General features: G+C 39.6%; 1 protein-coding gene across 2 annotated transcripts in view; it reads left to right on the top strand.

Moving 5' to 3' along the window:
* Positions 1 to 19,931, top strand: part of PLEKHB2 (pleckstrin homology domain containing, family B (evectins) member 2) — a 48,509-nt gene that overhangs the window by 26,394 nt on the left and 2,184 nt on the right. Inside the window, exons 5-7 of one of the 2 annotated variants that reach the window (XM_010838114.1) lie at positions 1,157 to 1,196; positions 2,405 to 2,494; positions 15,235 to 15,340. In XM_010838114.1, the coding sequence (XP_010836416.1) occupies positions 1,157 to 1,196; positions 2,405 to 2,494; positions 15,235 to 15,340 (236 nt within the window). Of the gene's footprint in view, positions 1 to 1,156; positions 1,197 to 2,404; positions 2,495 to 15,231; positions 15,341 to 19,931 lie in introns of both variants that reach the window. The other variant, XM_010838113.1, reaches the window with a different exon arrangement.

Below are 19,931 nucleotides of genomic sequence, written 5' to 3'. Positions count from 1 at the left end.
GAGGTAAGGGCTAAGTTCATTTGCTCAGTCGTGTCTGACTCTTGCGACCCCATGGACTGCAGCACACTAGGCTTCCCTGTCTGTCACCAACTCTCAGAGCCTATTCAAACTTATGTCCATTGAGTCAGTGATGCCATCCGACCATCTCATCCTCTGTTGTCCCCTTCTCCTCCTGCCCTCAATCTTTCCCAGCATCAGGGTCTTTTCATATTAGTCAGTTCTTTGCATCAGGTGGCCAGGAGTTTCAGTTTCAGCATTGGTCCCTCCAATGAATATGCAGGACTGATTTCCTTTAGGATGGACTGGTTGGATCTCCTTGCAGTCCACGGGACTCTCAAGAGTCTTCTCCAACACCACAGTTGAAAAGCATCAACTCTTTGGTGCTCAGCTTTCTTTATAGTCCAACTCTCACGTCCATACATGACTACTGGAAAAACCATAGCTTTGACCGGATGGACCTTTGTTGGCAAAGTAATGTCTCTGCTTTTTAATATGCTGTCTAGGTTTGTTATAGCTTTTCTTCTAAGGAGCAAGTGTCTTTTAATTTCATGGCTACAGTCAGCATCTGTGGTGATTTTGGACCCCCCAAAATAAAGTCTGTCACGGTTTCCATTGTTTCCCTATCTATTTGCCGTGAAGAGATGGGACCAGATGTCATGATTTTAGTTTTCTGAATGTTAAGCTTTAAGCCAACTTTTTCACTCTCCTCTTTCACTTTCATCAAGAGGCTCTAGTTCTTCTTCACTTTCTTCCAAAAGAGTGGTATCATCTGTGTATCTGAGGTTATTGATCTTTCTCCTGGCAGTCTTGATTCCAGCTTGTGCCTCATCTAGCCCAGCCTTTCACATGATGTACTCTGCATATAAGTTAAATAAGCAGGGTGACAGTATACAGCCTTGACATATTCCTTTCCCGATTTGGAACCAGTCTATTGTTCCATGTCCAGTTCTAACTATTGCTTCTTGACCTGCATACAGATTTCTCAGGAGGCAGGTAAGGTGGCCGAGAACCCCACGAACAGTATGAAAAGAGCTAAAAGTCTGTTATTAAAACAAGGTTTTTAAAAAGTTCTGATGCCACTGCAGGTTTTGAGAACCATTGAGATGGATGTTGGATTGCCTCAAATAAAGTACCTCTTTCTTTTTCTTTTCTTTAGGGCCTGGAAGTTTACACTCCAGGATTCCAGGACAAACACAGTAAGTTGCTAATGGCAGTCACTTACAATGTTTTCTCATAGTCTTGCTGTAAAAAAATGGGAGAGTAGGAGGGTAAGAAGGAAAATGGCAATGTTTTTTGCCACTCGGCCCTGGATGAGCAAGCAGAGATAGACAGGCTGAGTTTCACTGACAGCTGGATTTTGGAAAACATTTTAGCAGGAGCCAGTCTAACACAGGCACATTAATCCCAGTGTTATTTTTTAGAAATGTCTGTATCTCACAAAGATTTACAGCACTTTGAATTCTGCTGTGGTTTGCAGAGAAGGCACAAAAGGGATTAAGGGCCCTTTCCATGTATAGCATCTCAGCCTGTGAAATAGACATTTTTGAATCTTGTACTTGTCTCTAGTTTCTTTTGACTTTAGGAGGTAACTGAGACAGTAAACCCCATTTGTAGAGGCTAGTGGTACCATCTTTGTGTCTGTCAGGGAGTAAAAGGCAGTTCCCTATTGTCAACATTTTCTTTCATTCTTCAGATAGGATTTTATTTTTTCCTTTATTTCTCTAGGAGGAAAAGAAACAGATAGATGGAGCTTTTAAAATGAATTGTACAGGTGGGAAAAGAAAGTAAAAAGACTTAATATTCAAATGCTATTTTTTACTAGTTTTTTTAGCTCAGGACTATTCTTCCTCCTAAGCGTACTCTAAAACTCCCATTACCTTTTCTTTGATGAAAATTCTCTACTCGAATGAAGTTATTTAGTATTGATGATTCATATAGTTAAGGACAAGAGCCAAGGTGATTCTCTATGTGTATTTTTTTTAAAGGAGCACATGTATTTTTGTTTTCCACTGAGGGGTAATTTAATGAAAGATTTAAAAAGTTTTTAGTGTAGAAACCAGATTGTGAGTGCAGGACATATCCCTGCCTGCTACATTTCAGACTGTAGGATTTTTATTTGTGAACAAAAGTCTTGTTGAGAGTGGTATAACATCTTTTAAAGGGCCTGGGTAACACTGGAGGCTCTGTGGCTTTCTTGGGCAGTGAGAACTCTTTTACCCTCTACTGGTGACTGAGGAGGACCAACTCCTCTTTAATTCAAAGGACACTAAATGCAGGGTGGGGGGCAAGGAGAAGGTCATCTTGCTAGTCATTGCTTCTCAGAAAGTTGTTATATTTGCCTTTCAAAGATTAAACTTTTTGGCCTTTAATTTTTTTTTTTTCCCACAATTTCTCTCCTCTCAAGGCTTATGTTGGCTCAGAAGTCATGTATGATGAGACAGCTGTGGCTTCCTCCCCACCTCCTTACACAGCGTATGCTGCACCGACCCCTGAGGTAGGGAGCAGATCTTCACTTTACAGAATCCAACTGAGGGAAACTTGGGGTCTCTGTGCTACCATCCTTTTGACTAAAAGAAAACTTTGAGCCAAACAGTATTAGAGAAATTAGAAATGTACTTGAAACCCTTTCCTTCTTTAAAATTTTCTCTCTCTTAAACAGATTATCTATTGTCTTTTGCTTTCATAAAGCACCTGCTTTATATAATTTTCATGTTCATATTTTCAAGATAGACCCAAAAATGAATCATGGTATTAATAATATGATTCTGATGATCTAAGTTTATACTTAATTTTTTTACTTGAATACTCTTTATAATCAGAAAAAAATGCTTTTTTAATTTGAAGAAACAAAACCAGAACCTGAAAGTCACACGCCAAACCCCTCTGGGTGCGCCCTAATTAGAGGGCCAGGGGTTCAGTGCTGCATATGGAAGCCTCTGTTGCGGGAGGCACTTCTGCCTTTTTTTTTTTTTTCTTTTTTCACTTTTAAATAATTGTAGACTTACAAGAAATTGCAAAGAAAAATCTCATGTACTCTTTACCCTGTTCCCTAGCTGTTACATGGTAAATGAAATCAAAAACAGAAGTTTGAAATTGGTGTAGTGTTTATATCTGGTTCTGTCATTTTATCATGCATGTAGATATGTGTATCTACTACCTCAATCAAGATGTAAAACTGTTTATAATATCCTCTTCCTACTACACCCTCTTATAGTCACACCCTCCTTCCCCTTCCCTAACTGCTGTCAATTACTGATTTGTTGGCCATCTGTATACTTGTGTCATTTCCACAGTGTGTGTAAACAGAATCATACAACTTGTGATCTTTTGAGTTTGATGTTTTTACTCAGCACAGTGCCCTTGTTGCATTGTTAAATCGCAACATTCAAATTGTTGCGTGTGTCGGTGGTCTGTTCCTTTTTATTGCTGAATGGTATGCCATGATAGGAGTGTACCACATTTTGTGTTGAGGGACATTTACCTGTTGGGGGACATTTTGGTGGTTCTAGATTCTGGCTGTTACCAGTAAACCTACTGTGAACCCTCACGTACAGGTTGTTGTGCGGACATAAAGTTTTATTTCTCTGGAATAAATGCCCAAAAATGCAGTTGCTAAGTTGAATATATTAAAGTATATGATTAGTTTTGTAAAAAACTGGCAAACTACTTTCCAGAATTTTTCTACCATTTCACTTTTCCATCATTAGGGTGTGAATGATTCATTTTCTCTGTATCCCACCAGCTTTTGGTATTGTCACTTTTTCATTTTAACTGTTCAGTAGGTGTGCAGTGATATTTCATTGTGATCTTAATTGCATTTCCCTAGTAGCTTGTGATGCTGAACATCTTTTTGTGCTTATTTGCCATCTGTGTATGCTGTTCAAGTAAGCTGTGTTTTCTTGTCTTTTGCTCATTTTCTAATTGTTTTAATTTTTTTATTGTTGAGTTTTGAGAGTTCTTATGTATATGTTTGAGATAGGAATAACCCTTTGTCAGATCTGTGATCTGTAACGTATCTTTTTATTCTCTTGACAGTGCCTTTCACAGTTTTTATACAGTCTAATTTATGGTCTTTCCTTGTATGGATCGTGTTTGTTGTCACGTTTAACACTTCACCTAGACCACGTTTCCCAAGGTTTTCTCCTATGTTACCTTCCGGTAGTTCGTAGTCCTGGTGTTTACATACAAGTCATTTCCATTAGCAGTTCACTTTTTAAATTTATGTGTTTGTTTACTTATTTATATTTATTTTTGGCTGTGCTGGGCCTTCATTGCTGTGCGTGTGCTTTTCTCTGGCAGCGAAGGCTGCTCTCCAGGTGCAGTGCGTGGGCTTCTCATTGTGGTGGCTTCTCTTGTTGTGGAGCCTGGGCTCTAGGGCACGCTGGCTTCAGTAGTTGGAGCACGTGGGCTCAGTAGTGGCAGCTCCCAGGCTCTGGCATGCACACACACATAGCAGGCACGCAAGTAAAGCTTGTGCTTACGTGCTCAGTCATGTCCGACTCTTCTGCAACCCATGGACTGTAGCCCTCCAGGCTCCTCTGTCCATGGGAATTCCCAGGCAAGAATACTGGAGTGGATGGCCATTTCCTTCTCCAGGGGATCTTCCTGACCCAGGGATCGAACCTGTGTTTCCTGTGTCTCCTGCATTGCAGGTGGATTCTTTACAGCTCAGTAGTTGTGGTGCATGGGCTTAGTCTTTTTTCTTTCAATGTACATATTACATGGAAGCGTGTTTCATATAGGCAACATGTAGTTTCTTATAGGCAACATGTAGTTGGGTCATGCCCTCACCCCCTCATCTGACAAATTTCTAACTTGTAGTTGGTATATTTAAGACATTTACATTTTTATTGTGTAAGTTTAAGGTGTACTGTGTTACTTTGAGACCTTTCTATAGTGTAAATGAGTGCCATTGTGGCAATATTTATTACTTTACATAATTACAATATAATATTATGGATCTCAAAGCTTATATAATACTTGTTTCAAGTTTGTATTAAAACACATCAGTCATCCTTTCCTGTAGATCATTTACATATAATGTGATTTTGATACATTAAGCGTGCTGTTTTAGTGTTTGTGTTTTTGGCTCTATTTTTCATGTCTCTGTTCTTTGTCTTAAGCCTTTTGTGGATTATTGGAACATGTCTTATTTTATTTTACTTATTTTTATTTTTTTGGGCTGTACCACATGGCTTGTGGGACCTTATTTCCTGGACCAGGGATGTAACCTGGGCCCTTAGCAGTCAAAGCATGGAGTCCTAACCACTGGATCACCAGGGAATTCCCATAGAACATGTTTTAGAATTACATTTTGATTTATCTGTAATGTTTTGAGTATCTCTTTGTATTGCTATTAATATTTTAGTGGTTGTTCTAGTTATTATGCATATATACATGTTTTTCAGTCAAATGATCGCATTTTATCAAGTGCAGTGAAGTGTCAAACCATTGCCTCTATGGTTGTATGTATTTATTTATTGTTGGCTGTGCTGGGTCTTTGTTGCTGCACAGGCTTTTCTCTAGTTGTGGCAAGTGGGGGCTGCTCTGTAGTTGTGATGTGCAGGCTTCTCATTGCAGTGGCTTCTGTTGTTGTGGAGCAGTAGCTCTAGGGGGTGGGGGCATCTTGAGCTGCAGCACACGGGCTCAGTAATTGAGGCTTCTGGGCTCTAGAGCACAGGCTCAGGAGTTGTGGTGCATAGGCTTAGTTGCTCTGTGGCGTGTGGGACCTTCCCACATCAGGTATTGAACCTGTCTCTTCTGCACTGGCAGATGGATTCTTTACCGCTGAGCCACCAAGGAAGCCCAAACCATTACCTCTAAATTCCGTTTTTCTCTCTCGTTTGGTATCATTGTTTTACGTATTTCTTTTACATGTATTGAGAATTTGATGGTGTATAAAAAAATATGGCTGTCAAACTTAGAAAAATCAGTATGTGGTTTTATTATATTTACATGTATTCTGGTGTGACCATACTTTCTTACCTCCTGATGTTTCCAGATTTCTTTTTTTATTATTTACTGTTTAGTGAACTTCCTCTTGTCATTTTCTTAGGACGGATCTGCTAGCAACACATTTTCCATTTTCCTTCTTTTGAGAATGTCTCATTTCATCTTTTTCTCTGAAGAATGTTTTCACTAGTACAGAATTCTGAGTTGACATTTCTTTCAACCCTGGGGAAATGAGTGCTTTTTCCTTTGGTACTCCTGATTTCTGATGAGACATTTGCTATCATTCGAATTTTCTTCCCCCTTTAGGCAGTGCATAGTTTCTGGCTGCTCTCTTTGTCTTTGGTTTTCAGAGGTTTGCCTGTGAAGTGTACATTTGGGGTTAGTCTTATTGGTGTTCATTCATTTTCACACAGGTTTATGTTTCTTGCTAAATTTGGGAAATTTTAAGCTATTATTTCTGGAATTTTTTTTTAGCCCCACCCTCTTTCTCTTCTAAAACTAATGACACAGATATTAGATGTTCCACATGTTTAAAAGTTTTTGATCTTTTTTTTTTCTTTAACCTGTTTTTTCTTTGTTCTAACTGGGTAATTTCTACTCTTTATATTCATGTTCATTGCTTACTCATCATCTCTGTTGTTGAGTCTCTTCATTGAACAATTTATTATTTTTTTATTTCCAAAATTTTTGTTTGGTTATTCTTGATCTATATCTTTATATAGATTTTACAGAGATTTTTCTGGTTTTATGAAGACCCTGTTTTTGTTTTAAATGTATCTCAAATGTGTTCTTACTTATTGAAATATTTTAATGACGCATGCTTGCTCAGTCTCTCAGTCATGTCTGACTCTTTGTGACCCCATGGATGATAGCCTGCCAGGCTTCTCTGTCCATGGAGTTTTCCAGGCAAGAATATTGGAGTGGGTTGCTATTTTCTATTCCAGGGGTCTTCCTGACTCAGAGATTGAACCCTCACGCATCTCCTGCAATGGTGGGCAGATTCTTTACCACTGTGTCACCTGTGGTAAGGTCATTACCACCTGTCTGTAATTTCTCTTAATGGTAGCTGCTTTAAAGTCCTTCCTAGGTAATTCCAACATCTTTGTTACCTTGGTGTTCGTCTCTTTTGTCTTTTCTCATTTCAATTTGAGATCTTCCTGGTTCTTGGTATGACAAATTATTTTTTATCAAAACCTGGAAATTTTAAATATTATAAGACTGAATCTATTCAAGTCCTGCATTTTAGCAGAGTTCCTTCTAATGCTTCTCAGGTGGGTGAGGCTTGCTTTGTTTCTTCCATGTGAAGGGTGGAAGTCTAGGTCTTCCACTGGATCCCAATTGACTGTGGTTCATTGTCACTTCTCGAGGGCTGGGAATTCAGGCCCTTCTCTAGGTCTCTGCTGACACCAGTCTGCCTGGGAGGTGGAGGGACATTTTCAGCTGTTTCCCATAAGCCTCTCTGTAACTATATAACAGTGGTTACCGGTAAGAGGTTGTGAACGTACTTCTTCTCCACTCGGTCCCTGTTGATCCTACCCCAGCAGGATGGGAAGGGGCACCTTGTTTCCGCTGGGCAGAGATGAAAGTTCTGGCTCCCTGCATGGTCTCCACTGACACCAGCATGGGACTGGGGCTGCCATGTTTCTATCCGACAGGGATGGTATTTCCAGCTTCCTACTTGACCTTCTCTGACGCTGTTCAGGATGGGGTGGGCGAGAGCCTTTCTCCAGACTTAACTTTGCTGGTGGAAGTAATAGCCACAGCTGTTTTCGTGTTGTTTGGTTGGGAGTGGAGCAGGTATTGCCTAAAAATGGTCTCTCTTGCTAGATTACCTTCCCAGGTTCTTTGGGTAGAGACAGCAGGCTTTCTTCGAGGAAGACAAAGAAAGGTCTGCGCATACTGGCATTTCTGTGTTGCCACTTCTACTTTATCCAGTCTAGGATGTAGGAGGCAAAAAGAAAACCCAGGGGACTCACTGCATGTCCTTCTTAGGGTCGTGAAGTCCGCAGACAGTTGACCGCCTTCTCTCCACCTTTCATAGTCTCCTTAACGTTTGTTGTATGTGTAGTGTCCAGGGTTTTCAGTTGTATGTAGCAGGAAGAATAGGGAAAACATCTGCATCTATTTTATCCTCCAAAAGCGTAAGTCCTATCTCCTGCTTTTGTAAGATAACAGATTCAGATCTACCTGTGTATTTGCCAGGCTGCAGCTGCTCCCTGTGTGGTAGCCTTTGTCACATAGTAACAATAATTGTAATTGTCTGTAAACACATCTACCTTCCCACCAGCTGTGAGCTCTGAAGGGAGGCCAGGCCTTTTATCTCCATGCTTTCCAGTCCTTTACTTGGTCAATGGAAGCAGTCCACTGCTCATTTCTGGCTGTGTTCTTTCATAGGCATGTTCTGTTGGAAAACTGCCGGTCACCTGTCCAGGCCTCTGTCTTCAGACTCCTCAATAGCCTCAGTCTTTTATATTCTCCACTCAGGAACTTCTGGAAATTGGACTGGGGAGGGTTTTGTGGGAAGGGTTTTGCTACTAGGTTGGTTTTACCAAGAGAAAACTGACGTTGGATGAATCTCATTTATCACTTAGTCCAAACTGATCATTTTCAAGATGAACAATATAAGGCCTATAGATAGATGACTTACTGAAGGTCAGGTTAATGGCAGAGCTGAATTGAAATTAGAATCACTGGCAAGTCCAGTTCTCTTTTTTGTTGTATTTTTCTGCCTTCTTTATTTTACAGCCTGAAAGTAGATTTCAGTTACGGGTTTGTATTTTTAGAACCTTAAAGTATATGAGCACACTGTCTCATATTCTTTACTTTTTTAATAGACTGTCATACTTTACGGAGAAGGCGATGGCACCCCACTCCAGTACTCTTGCCTAGAAAACCCCATGGACGGAGGAGCCTGGTGGGCTGCAGTCCGTGGGGTCGCTGAGGGTCGGACACGACTGAGCGACTTCACTTTCACTTTTCAGTTTCATGCAATGGAGAAGAAAATGGCAACCCACTCCAGTGATCTTGCCTAGAGAATCCCAGGGACGGCGGAGCCTGGTGGGCTGCCGTCTGTGGGGTTGCACAGAGTCGGATACGACTGAAGCGACTTAGCAGCAGCAGCAGCAGCAGCAGTCTTACTTTATAGACTGGAACTTGGAGAACCAATTTTAATACATTGCCAGTGGTTTCAAATTGTGTTTAAAAAAACTGAGGTATATTTGACATGCAACACTATGTTAGTTTCCAGTGTACAGCATAATCTGTATTGGTATATATTGCAAAATCATCACTGCAGTAGGTCTGTTTAACATGTCACCGTATGTAAAGAATTGTTTTCTTAAATGCTGAGAACTTTTAAGATCCACTGTCTTAGCAACTTTCAAATATGCAGTATAGTAGTATAAACTATAGCCACCGTGGTGTGCATTACATCCCCATGGCTTATTTATTTTATGACTGGAAGTTTGTACGTTTTGATTCCCTTACCCAATTTGTTCATCCCTTGCCCACCCCGCCACCCCACCTCTCTGGTTCCCCCTCCTCTTTGGCAACTACCAGTCTGTTCTCTGTATCTGTGAACTTTTTTTTTGTTTTTGTTTTAAAGATAGATTCCACATACAGATGAGATCGTATGGTATTTGTCTTTGACTTCTTTCAAAAACTCAGGGTCTATCCATGCGGACAAAAAAAGGCAAGATGTCCTTTTTTAATGGTAGAATAATATTCCATTGCATATTTGGACCACGTTTTCTTTATATGTTTGTTAATTGATGGACACTTTACATTGTTTCTGTATCTTAGCTATTGTAAATAATGCTGCATTGAACTTGGGGATACAGATACCTTTTTGTGTTAGTGTTTTTGTTTCCTTTGAATAAATACTCAGAAGTGGAATTGCCGAATCAACTGGTAATTCTATTCTTAATTTTTAGAGAAACTTCCTTCTATTATTGTTTTAGATACAGGAGGCACCAGATAAGATAAAATCTTATCATTTTAATATCATTTTAATCATTTTAATTTAATCATTTTAATATCATGTTAATAATTGTGTTTGAGGGTTCCCTTTTCTTCACATCCTTGTCAGCAGTTGTTATTTTTTGTGTTTTTAGTAATAGTCATTCTAACAAGTGCGAGGTGATACTCATTGTGGTTTTGATTTGCATTTCCCTGATGATTAGTGACGTTGAATATCGTTTCATGTGCCTGTTGACCATCTGTATTTCTTCTTTGGGAAGATGTCTATTTAGTTCTTTGGTCTGTTTTTTAATCAGATTGTTTTTTGCCTTTGAGTTGTATGAGTTCCTTATATGTTGATACTTTAGATATTAACTTCTTATCAGATAACATGATTTGTGAATATTTTCTCCCATTTGATAGCTTGCCTTTTCATTTTGTTGACAATTTCCTTTGTTGTTCAGGAGCTTTTTAGTTTGATGTAGTCTCACATTTATTTTTGCTTTTGTTGCCTTTGATTTTGGAATCAGATCCAAAAAAATCATCACTGTAACCACTGTTGAGCTTATCACCTATGATTTTTTTCTAGGAGTTTTAGGGTTTCAAGATTTTACATCTTTAGTCCACTTTGAGTCAGTTTTTGTGTATGGTATAAGATACCATGTATGGTCAAATTTCATTCTTTTGCATATGATTATCTTAACTTTCTCAGCACCATTTATTGAAGAGACTCTCCTTTCCCCATTGTTTTGTATATTTTTGGCTCCTTTGTGGTAAGTGAATTTACCATGTATATGTAGGTTTGTTTCTGGGTTCTCCTGTTCCATTGACTCTGTGTCTATTTTTATGCCAATACCATACTGTAGTGATTACTTTGTGGTTTAGTTTGAAATCTGGGAGCATGATACCTTCAGCTTTATTCTTCTTTCTTTGGCTATGTTGGGTCTTTTGTAGTTCCATATTTCTACAAAAAATGCCATTGGAAATTTGATAGGAATTGCATTGAATCTATAGATTATTTTGGATAGTATGGACATTTTAATTATTCTTCCAATCCATTAGCTTGGAATATATTTTCATTTATTTGTATTTTCAATATCTTTCATCACTGTTGTATAGTTTTCAGTGTATAGGCCCTTCACGTCTTTGGTTAAATTTATCCTAGCCATTTTTATTGCTTTTTTGTTTCGTTTTATAATTTTCATTTTATATTAGAGTATACTTGATATACTTAGATATCAAGTATACTTATATTAGCATATACTTGACTATAATCCCACCACCTCTAGAATGAAAACCACAGTCACGGAAAGCTAACCAAAATGATCACAGGGATCACAGCCTTGTGCAACTTGGTGAAATTGTGAGCCATGCTGTGATGGATAGATGGGTCATGGTGGTGACTTTTGATAAAACGTGATATACTGGAGAAGAGAATGGCAGACCCCTGAAGTATTCTTGCCTTGAGAACCCCACGAACAGAATGAAAAGGCAAAAAGATATGACACTGGAAGATAAGCCTCCCAGGTCAGTAGGTATCCAATATGATACTGGGGAAGAGTGGAGAAATAGGTCCGAAAGAATGAAGTAGCTTGGCCAAAGAGGAAATGAGGCTCAGCTGTGGATGTGTCTGGTGGCGAACATAAAGTCCAGTGCTGTAAAGAGCAATATTGAATAGGAACCTGGAATGTTAGGTCCATGAATCAAGGTAAATTGGACATGGTCAAGAAGGAGATGCCAAGAGTGAACATCAGTACTTTAGGAATCAGTGAACTAAAATGGATGGGAATGGGCAAATTTAATTCAGATGACCATTGTATCTACTACTGTGGTCAAGAATCCCTTAGAAGAAATGGACTAGCTCTTATAGTCAACAAAAGAGTTCAGAGTGAAATACTTGGTCGCAATCTCAAAAATGATAGAATGATCTCCATCTGTTTCCAAGGCAAACCATTCAGCACCACAGTAATCCAATCTGTGCTCCAGCCACTAAAGCCAAAGAAGCTGAAGTTGACTGGTTTTATGAAGACCTACAAGACCTTCTAGAACTAACACTAGAAAAGTGTTCTTTTCATCATAGAAGATTGGGATGCAAAAGTAGGAAGTCAAGAGATAAGCTGTTACAGGCAAGTTTAGCTTGGAGTACAAAAAGAAGCAGGACAAAGGTTGAGTTTTGCCAAGAGAATGCACTAGTCGTAGCAAACACCCTCTTCCAACAACACAAGAGACAACTCTATATGTGGACATCACCAGATGGTCAATACTGAAATTAGATTGATAACGTTCTTTGCGGCCAAAGATGGAGAAGTTTTTACAGTCAGCAAAAACAAGACCTGGAGCTGACTGTGGCTCAGATTGAGTTCCTTACTGAAGAATTCAGACTTAAATTGGAAAGTAGGGAAAACCACTAGACCATTCAAGTATGATCTAAATCAAAGCCCTTATGATTATACAGTGGAGGTGACGAATAGATTCAAGGGATTAGATCTGGTAAATAAGGTGCCTGAAGAACTGTGGATGGAGGTTTGTAACACTGAATAGGAGGTGGTGACCAAAACCATCCCAAAGAAGAAGAAATGCAAGAAGGCAAAATGGTGGTCTGAGGACACCTTACAAACAGCTGAGAATGAAGACAAGCCAAAGGCAAATGACAAAGGGAAAGATATTCCCAACTGAATGTAGAGTTCCAAAGAACAGCAAAGAGAGATAAAAAGGCCTTTTTAGGTAAACAGTGCAAAGAAATAGAGGAAAACAACAGAATGGGAAAGACTAGAGATTTCTTCAAGAAAATTGGAAGATACCAATTTCATGCAGAGATGGGCACAATAAAGGACAGAAACAGCAGGGACCTCACAGAAGCAGAAGAAATTAAGAAAGTGGTAAGAATATACAGAACTATACAAATAAGATTTTAATGACCCAGATAACCACGATGGTGTGGTCATTCACCTAGAGCCAGACATCCTGGAGTGTGAAGTCAAGTGGGTCTTAGGAAGAATTAATTACTACAAATAAAGCTAGTGGAGGTGATGGAATTCCAGCTGAGCTATTTCAAATCCTAAAAGATGATGCTGTTAAAAGTGCTGCACACATTATGTCAGCAAATTGAGAAAACTCAGCCTTGGCCACAGGACTGGAGAAGGTGTTTTTCATTCCAATCCCAAAGAAAGGCAACACTAAAGAATGTTCAGACTATACAGTTGCGCTCATTTCACATGCTAGCAAGGTTATGCTCAAAATCCTTCAATCTAGGCTTTAGGAGTACATGAACCAAAAACTTCCAAATAAACAAGTTGGGTTTTGAAGAGGCAGGTACCAGAGATCAAATTGCCAACATGTGTTGGATCATAGAAAAAGCAAGGGAATTTGAGAAAAACATGTACTTTTGCTTCATTGACAATGCTAAATCCTTTGACTGTGTGGATCACAACAAACTGTGGAAAATTCTTAAAGAGATGGGAATATCAGACCACTTTACCTGTCTCCTGAGAAACGTGTAAGCAGCTTAAGAAGGAAGTTAGGACCAGACATGGAACAGTGGATTCGTTCAGAATTGGTAAAAGGAGTATGTCAAGGCTGTATATTGTCACCCTGCTTATTTAATTTATGTGCACAGTGTATCATGCAAAATATAGGCTGGATGAATCCCAAGCTGGAGTTAAGATTGCTGTGAGAAGTATCAACAGCCTCAGATATGCAGATAATACCACTCTAATGGCAGAAAGCAAAGAGGAACTAAAGAGCCTGTTTGTGAAAGAGGAGAGTGAAAACCTGGCTTAAAACTCAACATTCAAAAAACTAAGAATATGGTCATGGCATTCGGTCCCATCACTTTATGGGAAACAGAAGGGGAAAAAGTGGAAACATTATAGATTTTATATTCTTGGGCTCCAGAATCACTGTGGATGGTGGCAGCAGCCACAAAAGACGCTTGCTCCTTGGAAGAAAAGCTATGACAAACCTAGACAGTGTATTAAAAAGCAGAGACATCACTTTGTAGACAAAGGTCTGTATAGTCAAAGCTATGGTTTTTCAAGTAGTTATGTAGGGTGTGAGAGTTGGACCACAAAGAAGGCTGAGCGCTGAAGAATTGATGCTTTTGCACTGTGATGTTGGAGAAGACTCTTAAGAGTGTCTTGCACAGCAAGGAGATCAAACCAGTCAATCCTAAAGGAAATTAACCCTGAATATTCATTGGAAGGACAGAAGCTGAAGTTCCAATACTTTGGCCACCTGATGAGAAGAGCTGATTCATTGGAAAACACTGATGCTGGGAAAGATTGAGGGTAGGAGAAGGAGGCAACAGAGGATGAGCTGATTGGGCTGCATCACCGACTCAGTGGGCATGAATCTGAGCAAACTCCCGGAGATAGGACAGGGAAGCCTGGCGTGCTGCAGTCCATGCGATGGCAAAGAGCTGGACATGATTGAGTGACTGAACAACAACATACTTGGTTTACAATACTGTATTAGTTTGAAGTGTACAGCAAACTGATTCATCTGTACATATATGTATGTCTATTATTTTTCAGGTTCTTTTCCCTTATAGGTTATTACAGAGTTTTGGGTAGAGTTCCCAGTGCTATACAGCAGGTCCTTGTTGATTATCTATTTTATATATAGTAATATGTTTATCCTGGGCTTCCGTGGTGTGTTAGATGGTAAAGAATCTGCCTGCAGTGCAGGAGACCCTGATTTGCTCCCTGGGTCGGGAAGATCATAATTTATTGTTTTGATGCAATTGTACATAGTATGATTTTCCTAATTGCTCTTTCTGAAAGTTTGTTCCTAGTGTATTGAAATTCAACAGATTTATGTGTATGAATTTTATATCCTGGAACTTTACTGAATTCATTTATTCTTAGTTTTTTCTGTAGAGTCTTTAGGGTTTTCTTTATATACTATTCTGTCATCTGCAAATAGTGACAGTTTTGTTGGGTTGGCCAAAAAGTTCATTTGGTTTTTTTCCATACCATCTTACAGAAAAGCCCCAGCAAACTTTTTGGCTAACTCAGTACTTTTTCCTTTCTAGTTTGGATGCCTTTTATTTCCTTTTCTTGTCTAAATGGCTCTGACTTGGCCTTCTCATAGTATGTTGAATAAAAGTGGGTACAGTAGGCATCATTGTCTTGTTCCTGATCATAGAGAAATTGTTTAGCTTTTCATCATCCATTGAGTGTTGATGCTAGCTATGGGCTTGTCATACGTAGTTTTTCTTATGTTGAGATATGTTCTCTTTATAACCATTTGGTTGAGAGTTTTTATTGTAAATGGATGTTGAATTTTAAAATTGTATTTCTAATGGGCTTATATCTTTTTCAGCAGGCGTATGGCTATGGTCCATACAGTGGTGCATACCCACCAGGAACTCAAGTTGTCTATGCTGCAAATGGACAGGCTTATGCTGTACCCTATCAGTACCCGTATGCAGGTAACTCATGCCAGCCTTTCATTCCTAGTTTCTCATCATTTAGTGTGTAGATCAGTGAAGCCTGAAGAAGTTTTATTTGTCAGTTTAGGGGTAAGTGAACTGTAATTTTTCTGGTTATAGATGACAAGTCACTGTGCTATTGAAAAAAAAAAAGAAAGCATTATATATTTTCACACTACTTTACAAAGTTAGAGTAGGCTTGGTTTTTAAAACTTCACTGTTGTATTCAGATTCATTCCCAAGATGAGAATTTGTACTTACTGAAATACACTTATATTAACAAATAACCTAAGAGTCCCATTTTAAGGAATAAGAGGTAATCTTTCTCCTGTTTTTTTCCTTCTGGTTGTAGCTTCAAAAATTTTCACTATGGAGGTGATGTTTCATTTTGCAGATGAAGTAGGGGCATGGAAGGGCTTATATTTTACCCTGGGGAAGGCTTATATTTACTCCTTTCATTTTCATCTCACCTGAAACTGAGTGTTAGGTGTGAGCGATTGACTTGTGTAGATAGCAACAAGGAAAATCAGTCCTGAATATTCATTGGAAGGACTGATACTGAAGCTGAAACTCCAATACTTTAGCCACCTGATGCGAAGAACTGACTCATTGGAAAAGACCCTGATGCTGGGAAAGATTCAAGGAAGGAGGAGAAGGGGACGACAGAGGATAAGATGGTTGGATGGCATCACCGATTTGATGGACATGAGTTTGAGCAAGCTCTGGGAGTTGGTGATGGACAGGGAAGCCTGGCTGCTGCAGTCCATGGGGTCTCAAAGAGTCAGACATGACTGAGCATCTGAACTGAACTGAGATAGCGTCAAGTCCTGGGTGCAGCCTGGGCAGGGGGACGTCTGTAGGGTGGAGGTCAAGAATATGCTGGCAGTGGTGCTGGAGCCTACAGCCAGGGCAAGGGTGACCTGAGCTATGTGGCTGATGGCCTGAAGAGTGAGGCCATACCCAGACCCCAGGGAGCAGGTGAAGTCAGGCAGGTGCAGATCTCAGTGAGTACGGCATGTCAGAGCGACACACATGAGAGTGAACTGATGAATGGATTGGAATGGGAGCCCAGAGGTTGCTGAGAGATCAGGAATCTAGCACAGTGCCTTATCGCAGAAGCAGTGGAGGGACAGTGTTACCAGAATAGTGAGTGGTCACTGATATTAATGCCGCAAAGAAGCCAGTGGGGTTGCCACAGAGTCTGGATTTCCCCAGACTCACAGTTAGTGGTGGTTAGTGGTGCGTTAGCACCTAATAGAGGAGAGTTTCTCCAGTTACCTGTTTTGGGAATCTGATGCTGATCATTAAGGTAGTGTAGACTCTGAAGAGTTTTGCCTTGCTTGATTTTTTTTTTTTTTATGTCAAGTTGAAAACCAGTGAAATAATGATACTAAAAAATGAGATATTTGTCTATCCTCTGATCCTAGCACAGCTATTTTTGTTTAATTATTTTCTTCTTGTAAAATAATAGTTTCATATTTGTTATCTTACATTACTTTTTTGGAGTGTGTTTGCTTTATTTTGTTTGGTTTTGTTAATGGCATTACATTACGTTTTACATTCCGTTCTCATTTAAAAATTTTATATATTTTGTCCAGAGGGCTACATAATCTTCATTAGTATTTTTTAATGATTGCATCCTATCATATGGGGTAATATGAAGTCTTCTAGTACGTATTGGCTGTTTACTTTTTCTGTTCAATTTTTCTGTCATAGATATTGCTTTGACTGTTTCTAATCAGTTTGTTTTTTATTCCTATTAAGTATGTCTTAGAATACATTTTTGATTTCTGTATATTAATATGTCAAAGGGCATAAACGTTTTGATACATTTTAAAATTATAAAAGTTTACAGTAAGGACAGTAAATGAGCTGTTAAATTTACCTGTTACCAACTTTAACAGTTACAGCATCTTGTTTCATCTGTACCTTTTTCCCCAGCTCTGGATTGTTTTGAGGGAAGTTTATACTTATTTCATTTCATCTGACGGTATTACAGTAACTCTTGATGCTGTGCATTTACTAAGTTGTTTCCCAGAGTAGGTCACCAGTTTATAATGCCCCAGGAGTTACTGATGTGCTGGTTTCTCTGCAGTTGCATCACGGTTGCCTGCTGTTTTTGTCGTGCTCTGAAAGTTTTGATAACCTCACTAGATCTTAACACGGAACCAGGTTGCCTTAGTTTACATTTCTGATTACTGGCAAAGGTAAAGATTGTGTAATTGTTTACAAATTAAATCTTCTCGTATAAATTATTTTTTCCCATTTATTTTGCGGTTTGTGTTCAGTTTTTAAGTCCTAGCCTATTTGTCTGATGAGAGCCAGACTTTTATTCAGCCCGTAGGCCATAGATTGGGATAATCCTAGCTGTTTCTTACTCTGTAGAAGAGCAGAAGTTTTGTGCTTGTGAAGGGAATTTTTACACACAGGATTCCATCCCTGCCTTTGACTTTCATCATGAAGAATGAGACAGCATTCTCGGTGCAACCTCAGATAACTTGCTGCTGAGGGCTGAGTGCAATTGGTAGGCATTTGGCATTTGCCTCATGACAGCCAAATGCCTACCAACCAATTTAAAAAGTGCTGTGTACACACTGTAAGTGTGCTTGCTGTGAAAGGGCTGCTCAGTTGTGGTCGTCCCACAGCAGCATCATGCTGGGAACCAGACAGGAGCTCTTCATTTGGCTTTCTAGGACTCTGGTGCTTTGCCAGCTTCATGACGCACTGCCTTGCAGTGTCCATAGAGGCCGTTGTGCAGAGAAGGTTAAAGGCCTCTCTTTAATATTACTGAAACCGGTGGTCAGTCAACAAATTTAAAAAGTGCTGTGTACACACTGTAAGTATTCTGTTTTAATTTTCCCACACTAGTGGACATTTGTTCAGTTGTCATTTGATGTGGGCTTGAGGTCTTTGGTTTGAATTGGCTCCTTTGGTTAGAGTCCTCTGTTTCTGTCTTGTCGAGATGGTACTCATGACACGTAATTGCTCTGCGGTTTCCAGGGCCAAGTCTGAGAGAACACCTCTAGATTTTGTAATTCTCAATTTCTTGGTTTGATAGTAATTTGTAAAAGTTATCTGCCTTTATTTAGTCTTTCCAGGATCTTCCCAACCCAGGAATCGAACCAAGGTCTCCTGCATTGCAGATGGATTCTTCACCATATGAGCCACCAGGGAGGCCTAAAGTATCTGACTTAGTTGTTCTTAAAATATCTCAGTATCTTCCTTTTCTACATTCCTGTTTGGATCATTTATGTAAAGATTAAATTAGGTAATTAAATTAAGTACAGTTTGGAAATGTTCCCCAGCTGACTTTGGTAAAGACTTAGCTTTTGGTAGGAACAGAGATGAGCTGCAGGAGAAGTTGGCTCCTGGTCATGGAGTGAGGGGGTCCTTCTGTGGAGCTAAAGCTGGAATGCAGATTTAGATTTTCCAGGGGTCTTTAAATTAGGTCAGCTATAGGGTCCTGCTGTATTACATGTTACTAGTTGGAGTTGCCTAATTGAAATTTTTAAAATTTCAAGGCTGTGATTATGAATGCTACAGTTCACCAGTTATGTAGTTTAAATATTACATTAAAAAAAGAAAATCCTTGCTTCTAGTGTTATTGTCTGACCTTGATAAGCCTTTAGGTTTATAATGGTCTCATTTTCCGACTCTGTGGCTTTGATGCTTCTCTTTCCTTCATCATATCAGGGGCATTGGGGTCTGAGTGCACGCTGTAGCCAGAGTGCCTGAGTTGGCATGCACTCACTGTGCTCAGGCCCCACGTACCTCCCTCTTTGCCTGTTTATAGAATAGGGATAACAGTGAGCTCAACTCCTAGGATTGTTGTGAGGATTAAGTGAGTCTATACATATAGATGCTTGTAACACGGTAAGTGCTTAGACTGGTAAGCACTTATCATTTAGTATCTTCATTCTTCATGGACATATCACTATTGGATCAGTTTCTCACTTTTCCTAGGGTTGAACTGTTAAGAGAATAATGGGTCAAGGAGGAAAGTTAACACTGTATGTGAGGAAATTTATTTACAGTTGTGCTGGGTCTTTGTGGTTGCATGTGGGCTTTTTCTGGTTGCAGAGACTGGGGGCTCTTCTCTTGTTTAGAGCACAGGCTGTAGGGCCTGCGGGCTCAGTGGTTGTAGCTCGTGGGCTCTGGAGTGTGGGCTCAGTAGTGGTGGTGCACAGGCTTAGTTGCTTTGCAGTATGTGGAGTCCTCCTGGTCTGGGGATCGAACCTGTGTCCACTGCATTGGCAGGTGGATTCTTATCCACTGCACCACCAGGGAAGTCCTGTGGGAACAATTTTAAAGCTAAGTAGCTTTTGGACAACATATTGTGAAATACAGAAGAAAACAAACATTTCCAATTGAGAACTTTAATTGTGCAAATAACTTTATTTTTTTTTATTTTTTTTTTTCTCTAATTTTATTTTATTTTTAAACTTTACATAATTGTATTAGTTTTGCCAAATATCAAAATGAATCCGCCACAGGTATACATGTGTTCCCCATCCCGAACCCTCCTCCCTCCTCCCTCCCCATACCATCCCTCTGGGCCGTCCCAGTACACCAGCCCCAAGCATCCAGCGTC

The sequence above is a fragment of the Bison bison genome, unplaced genomic scaffold, assembly GCF_000754665.1.
Source record: "Bison bison bison isolate TAMUID 2011002044 unplaced genomic scaffold, Bison_UMD1.0 scf7180017864091, whole genome shotgun sequence".
NCBI classification, from domain to species: Eukaryota; Metazoa; Chordata; class Mammalia; order Artiodactyla; family Bovidae; genus Bison; species Bison bison.
Note: the sequence above shows the minus strand (reverse complement) of the source record. Positions and strands in the feature narration are given on the sequence as shown.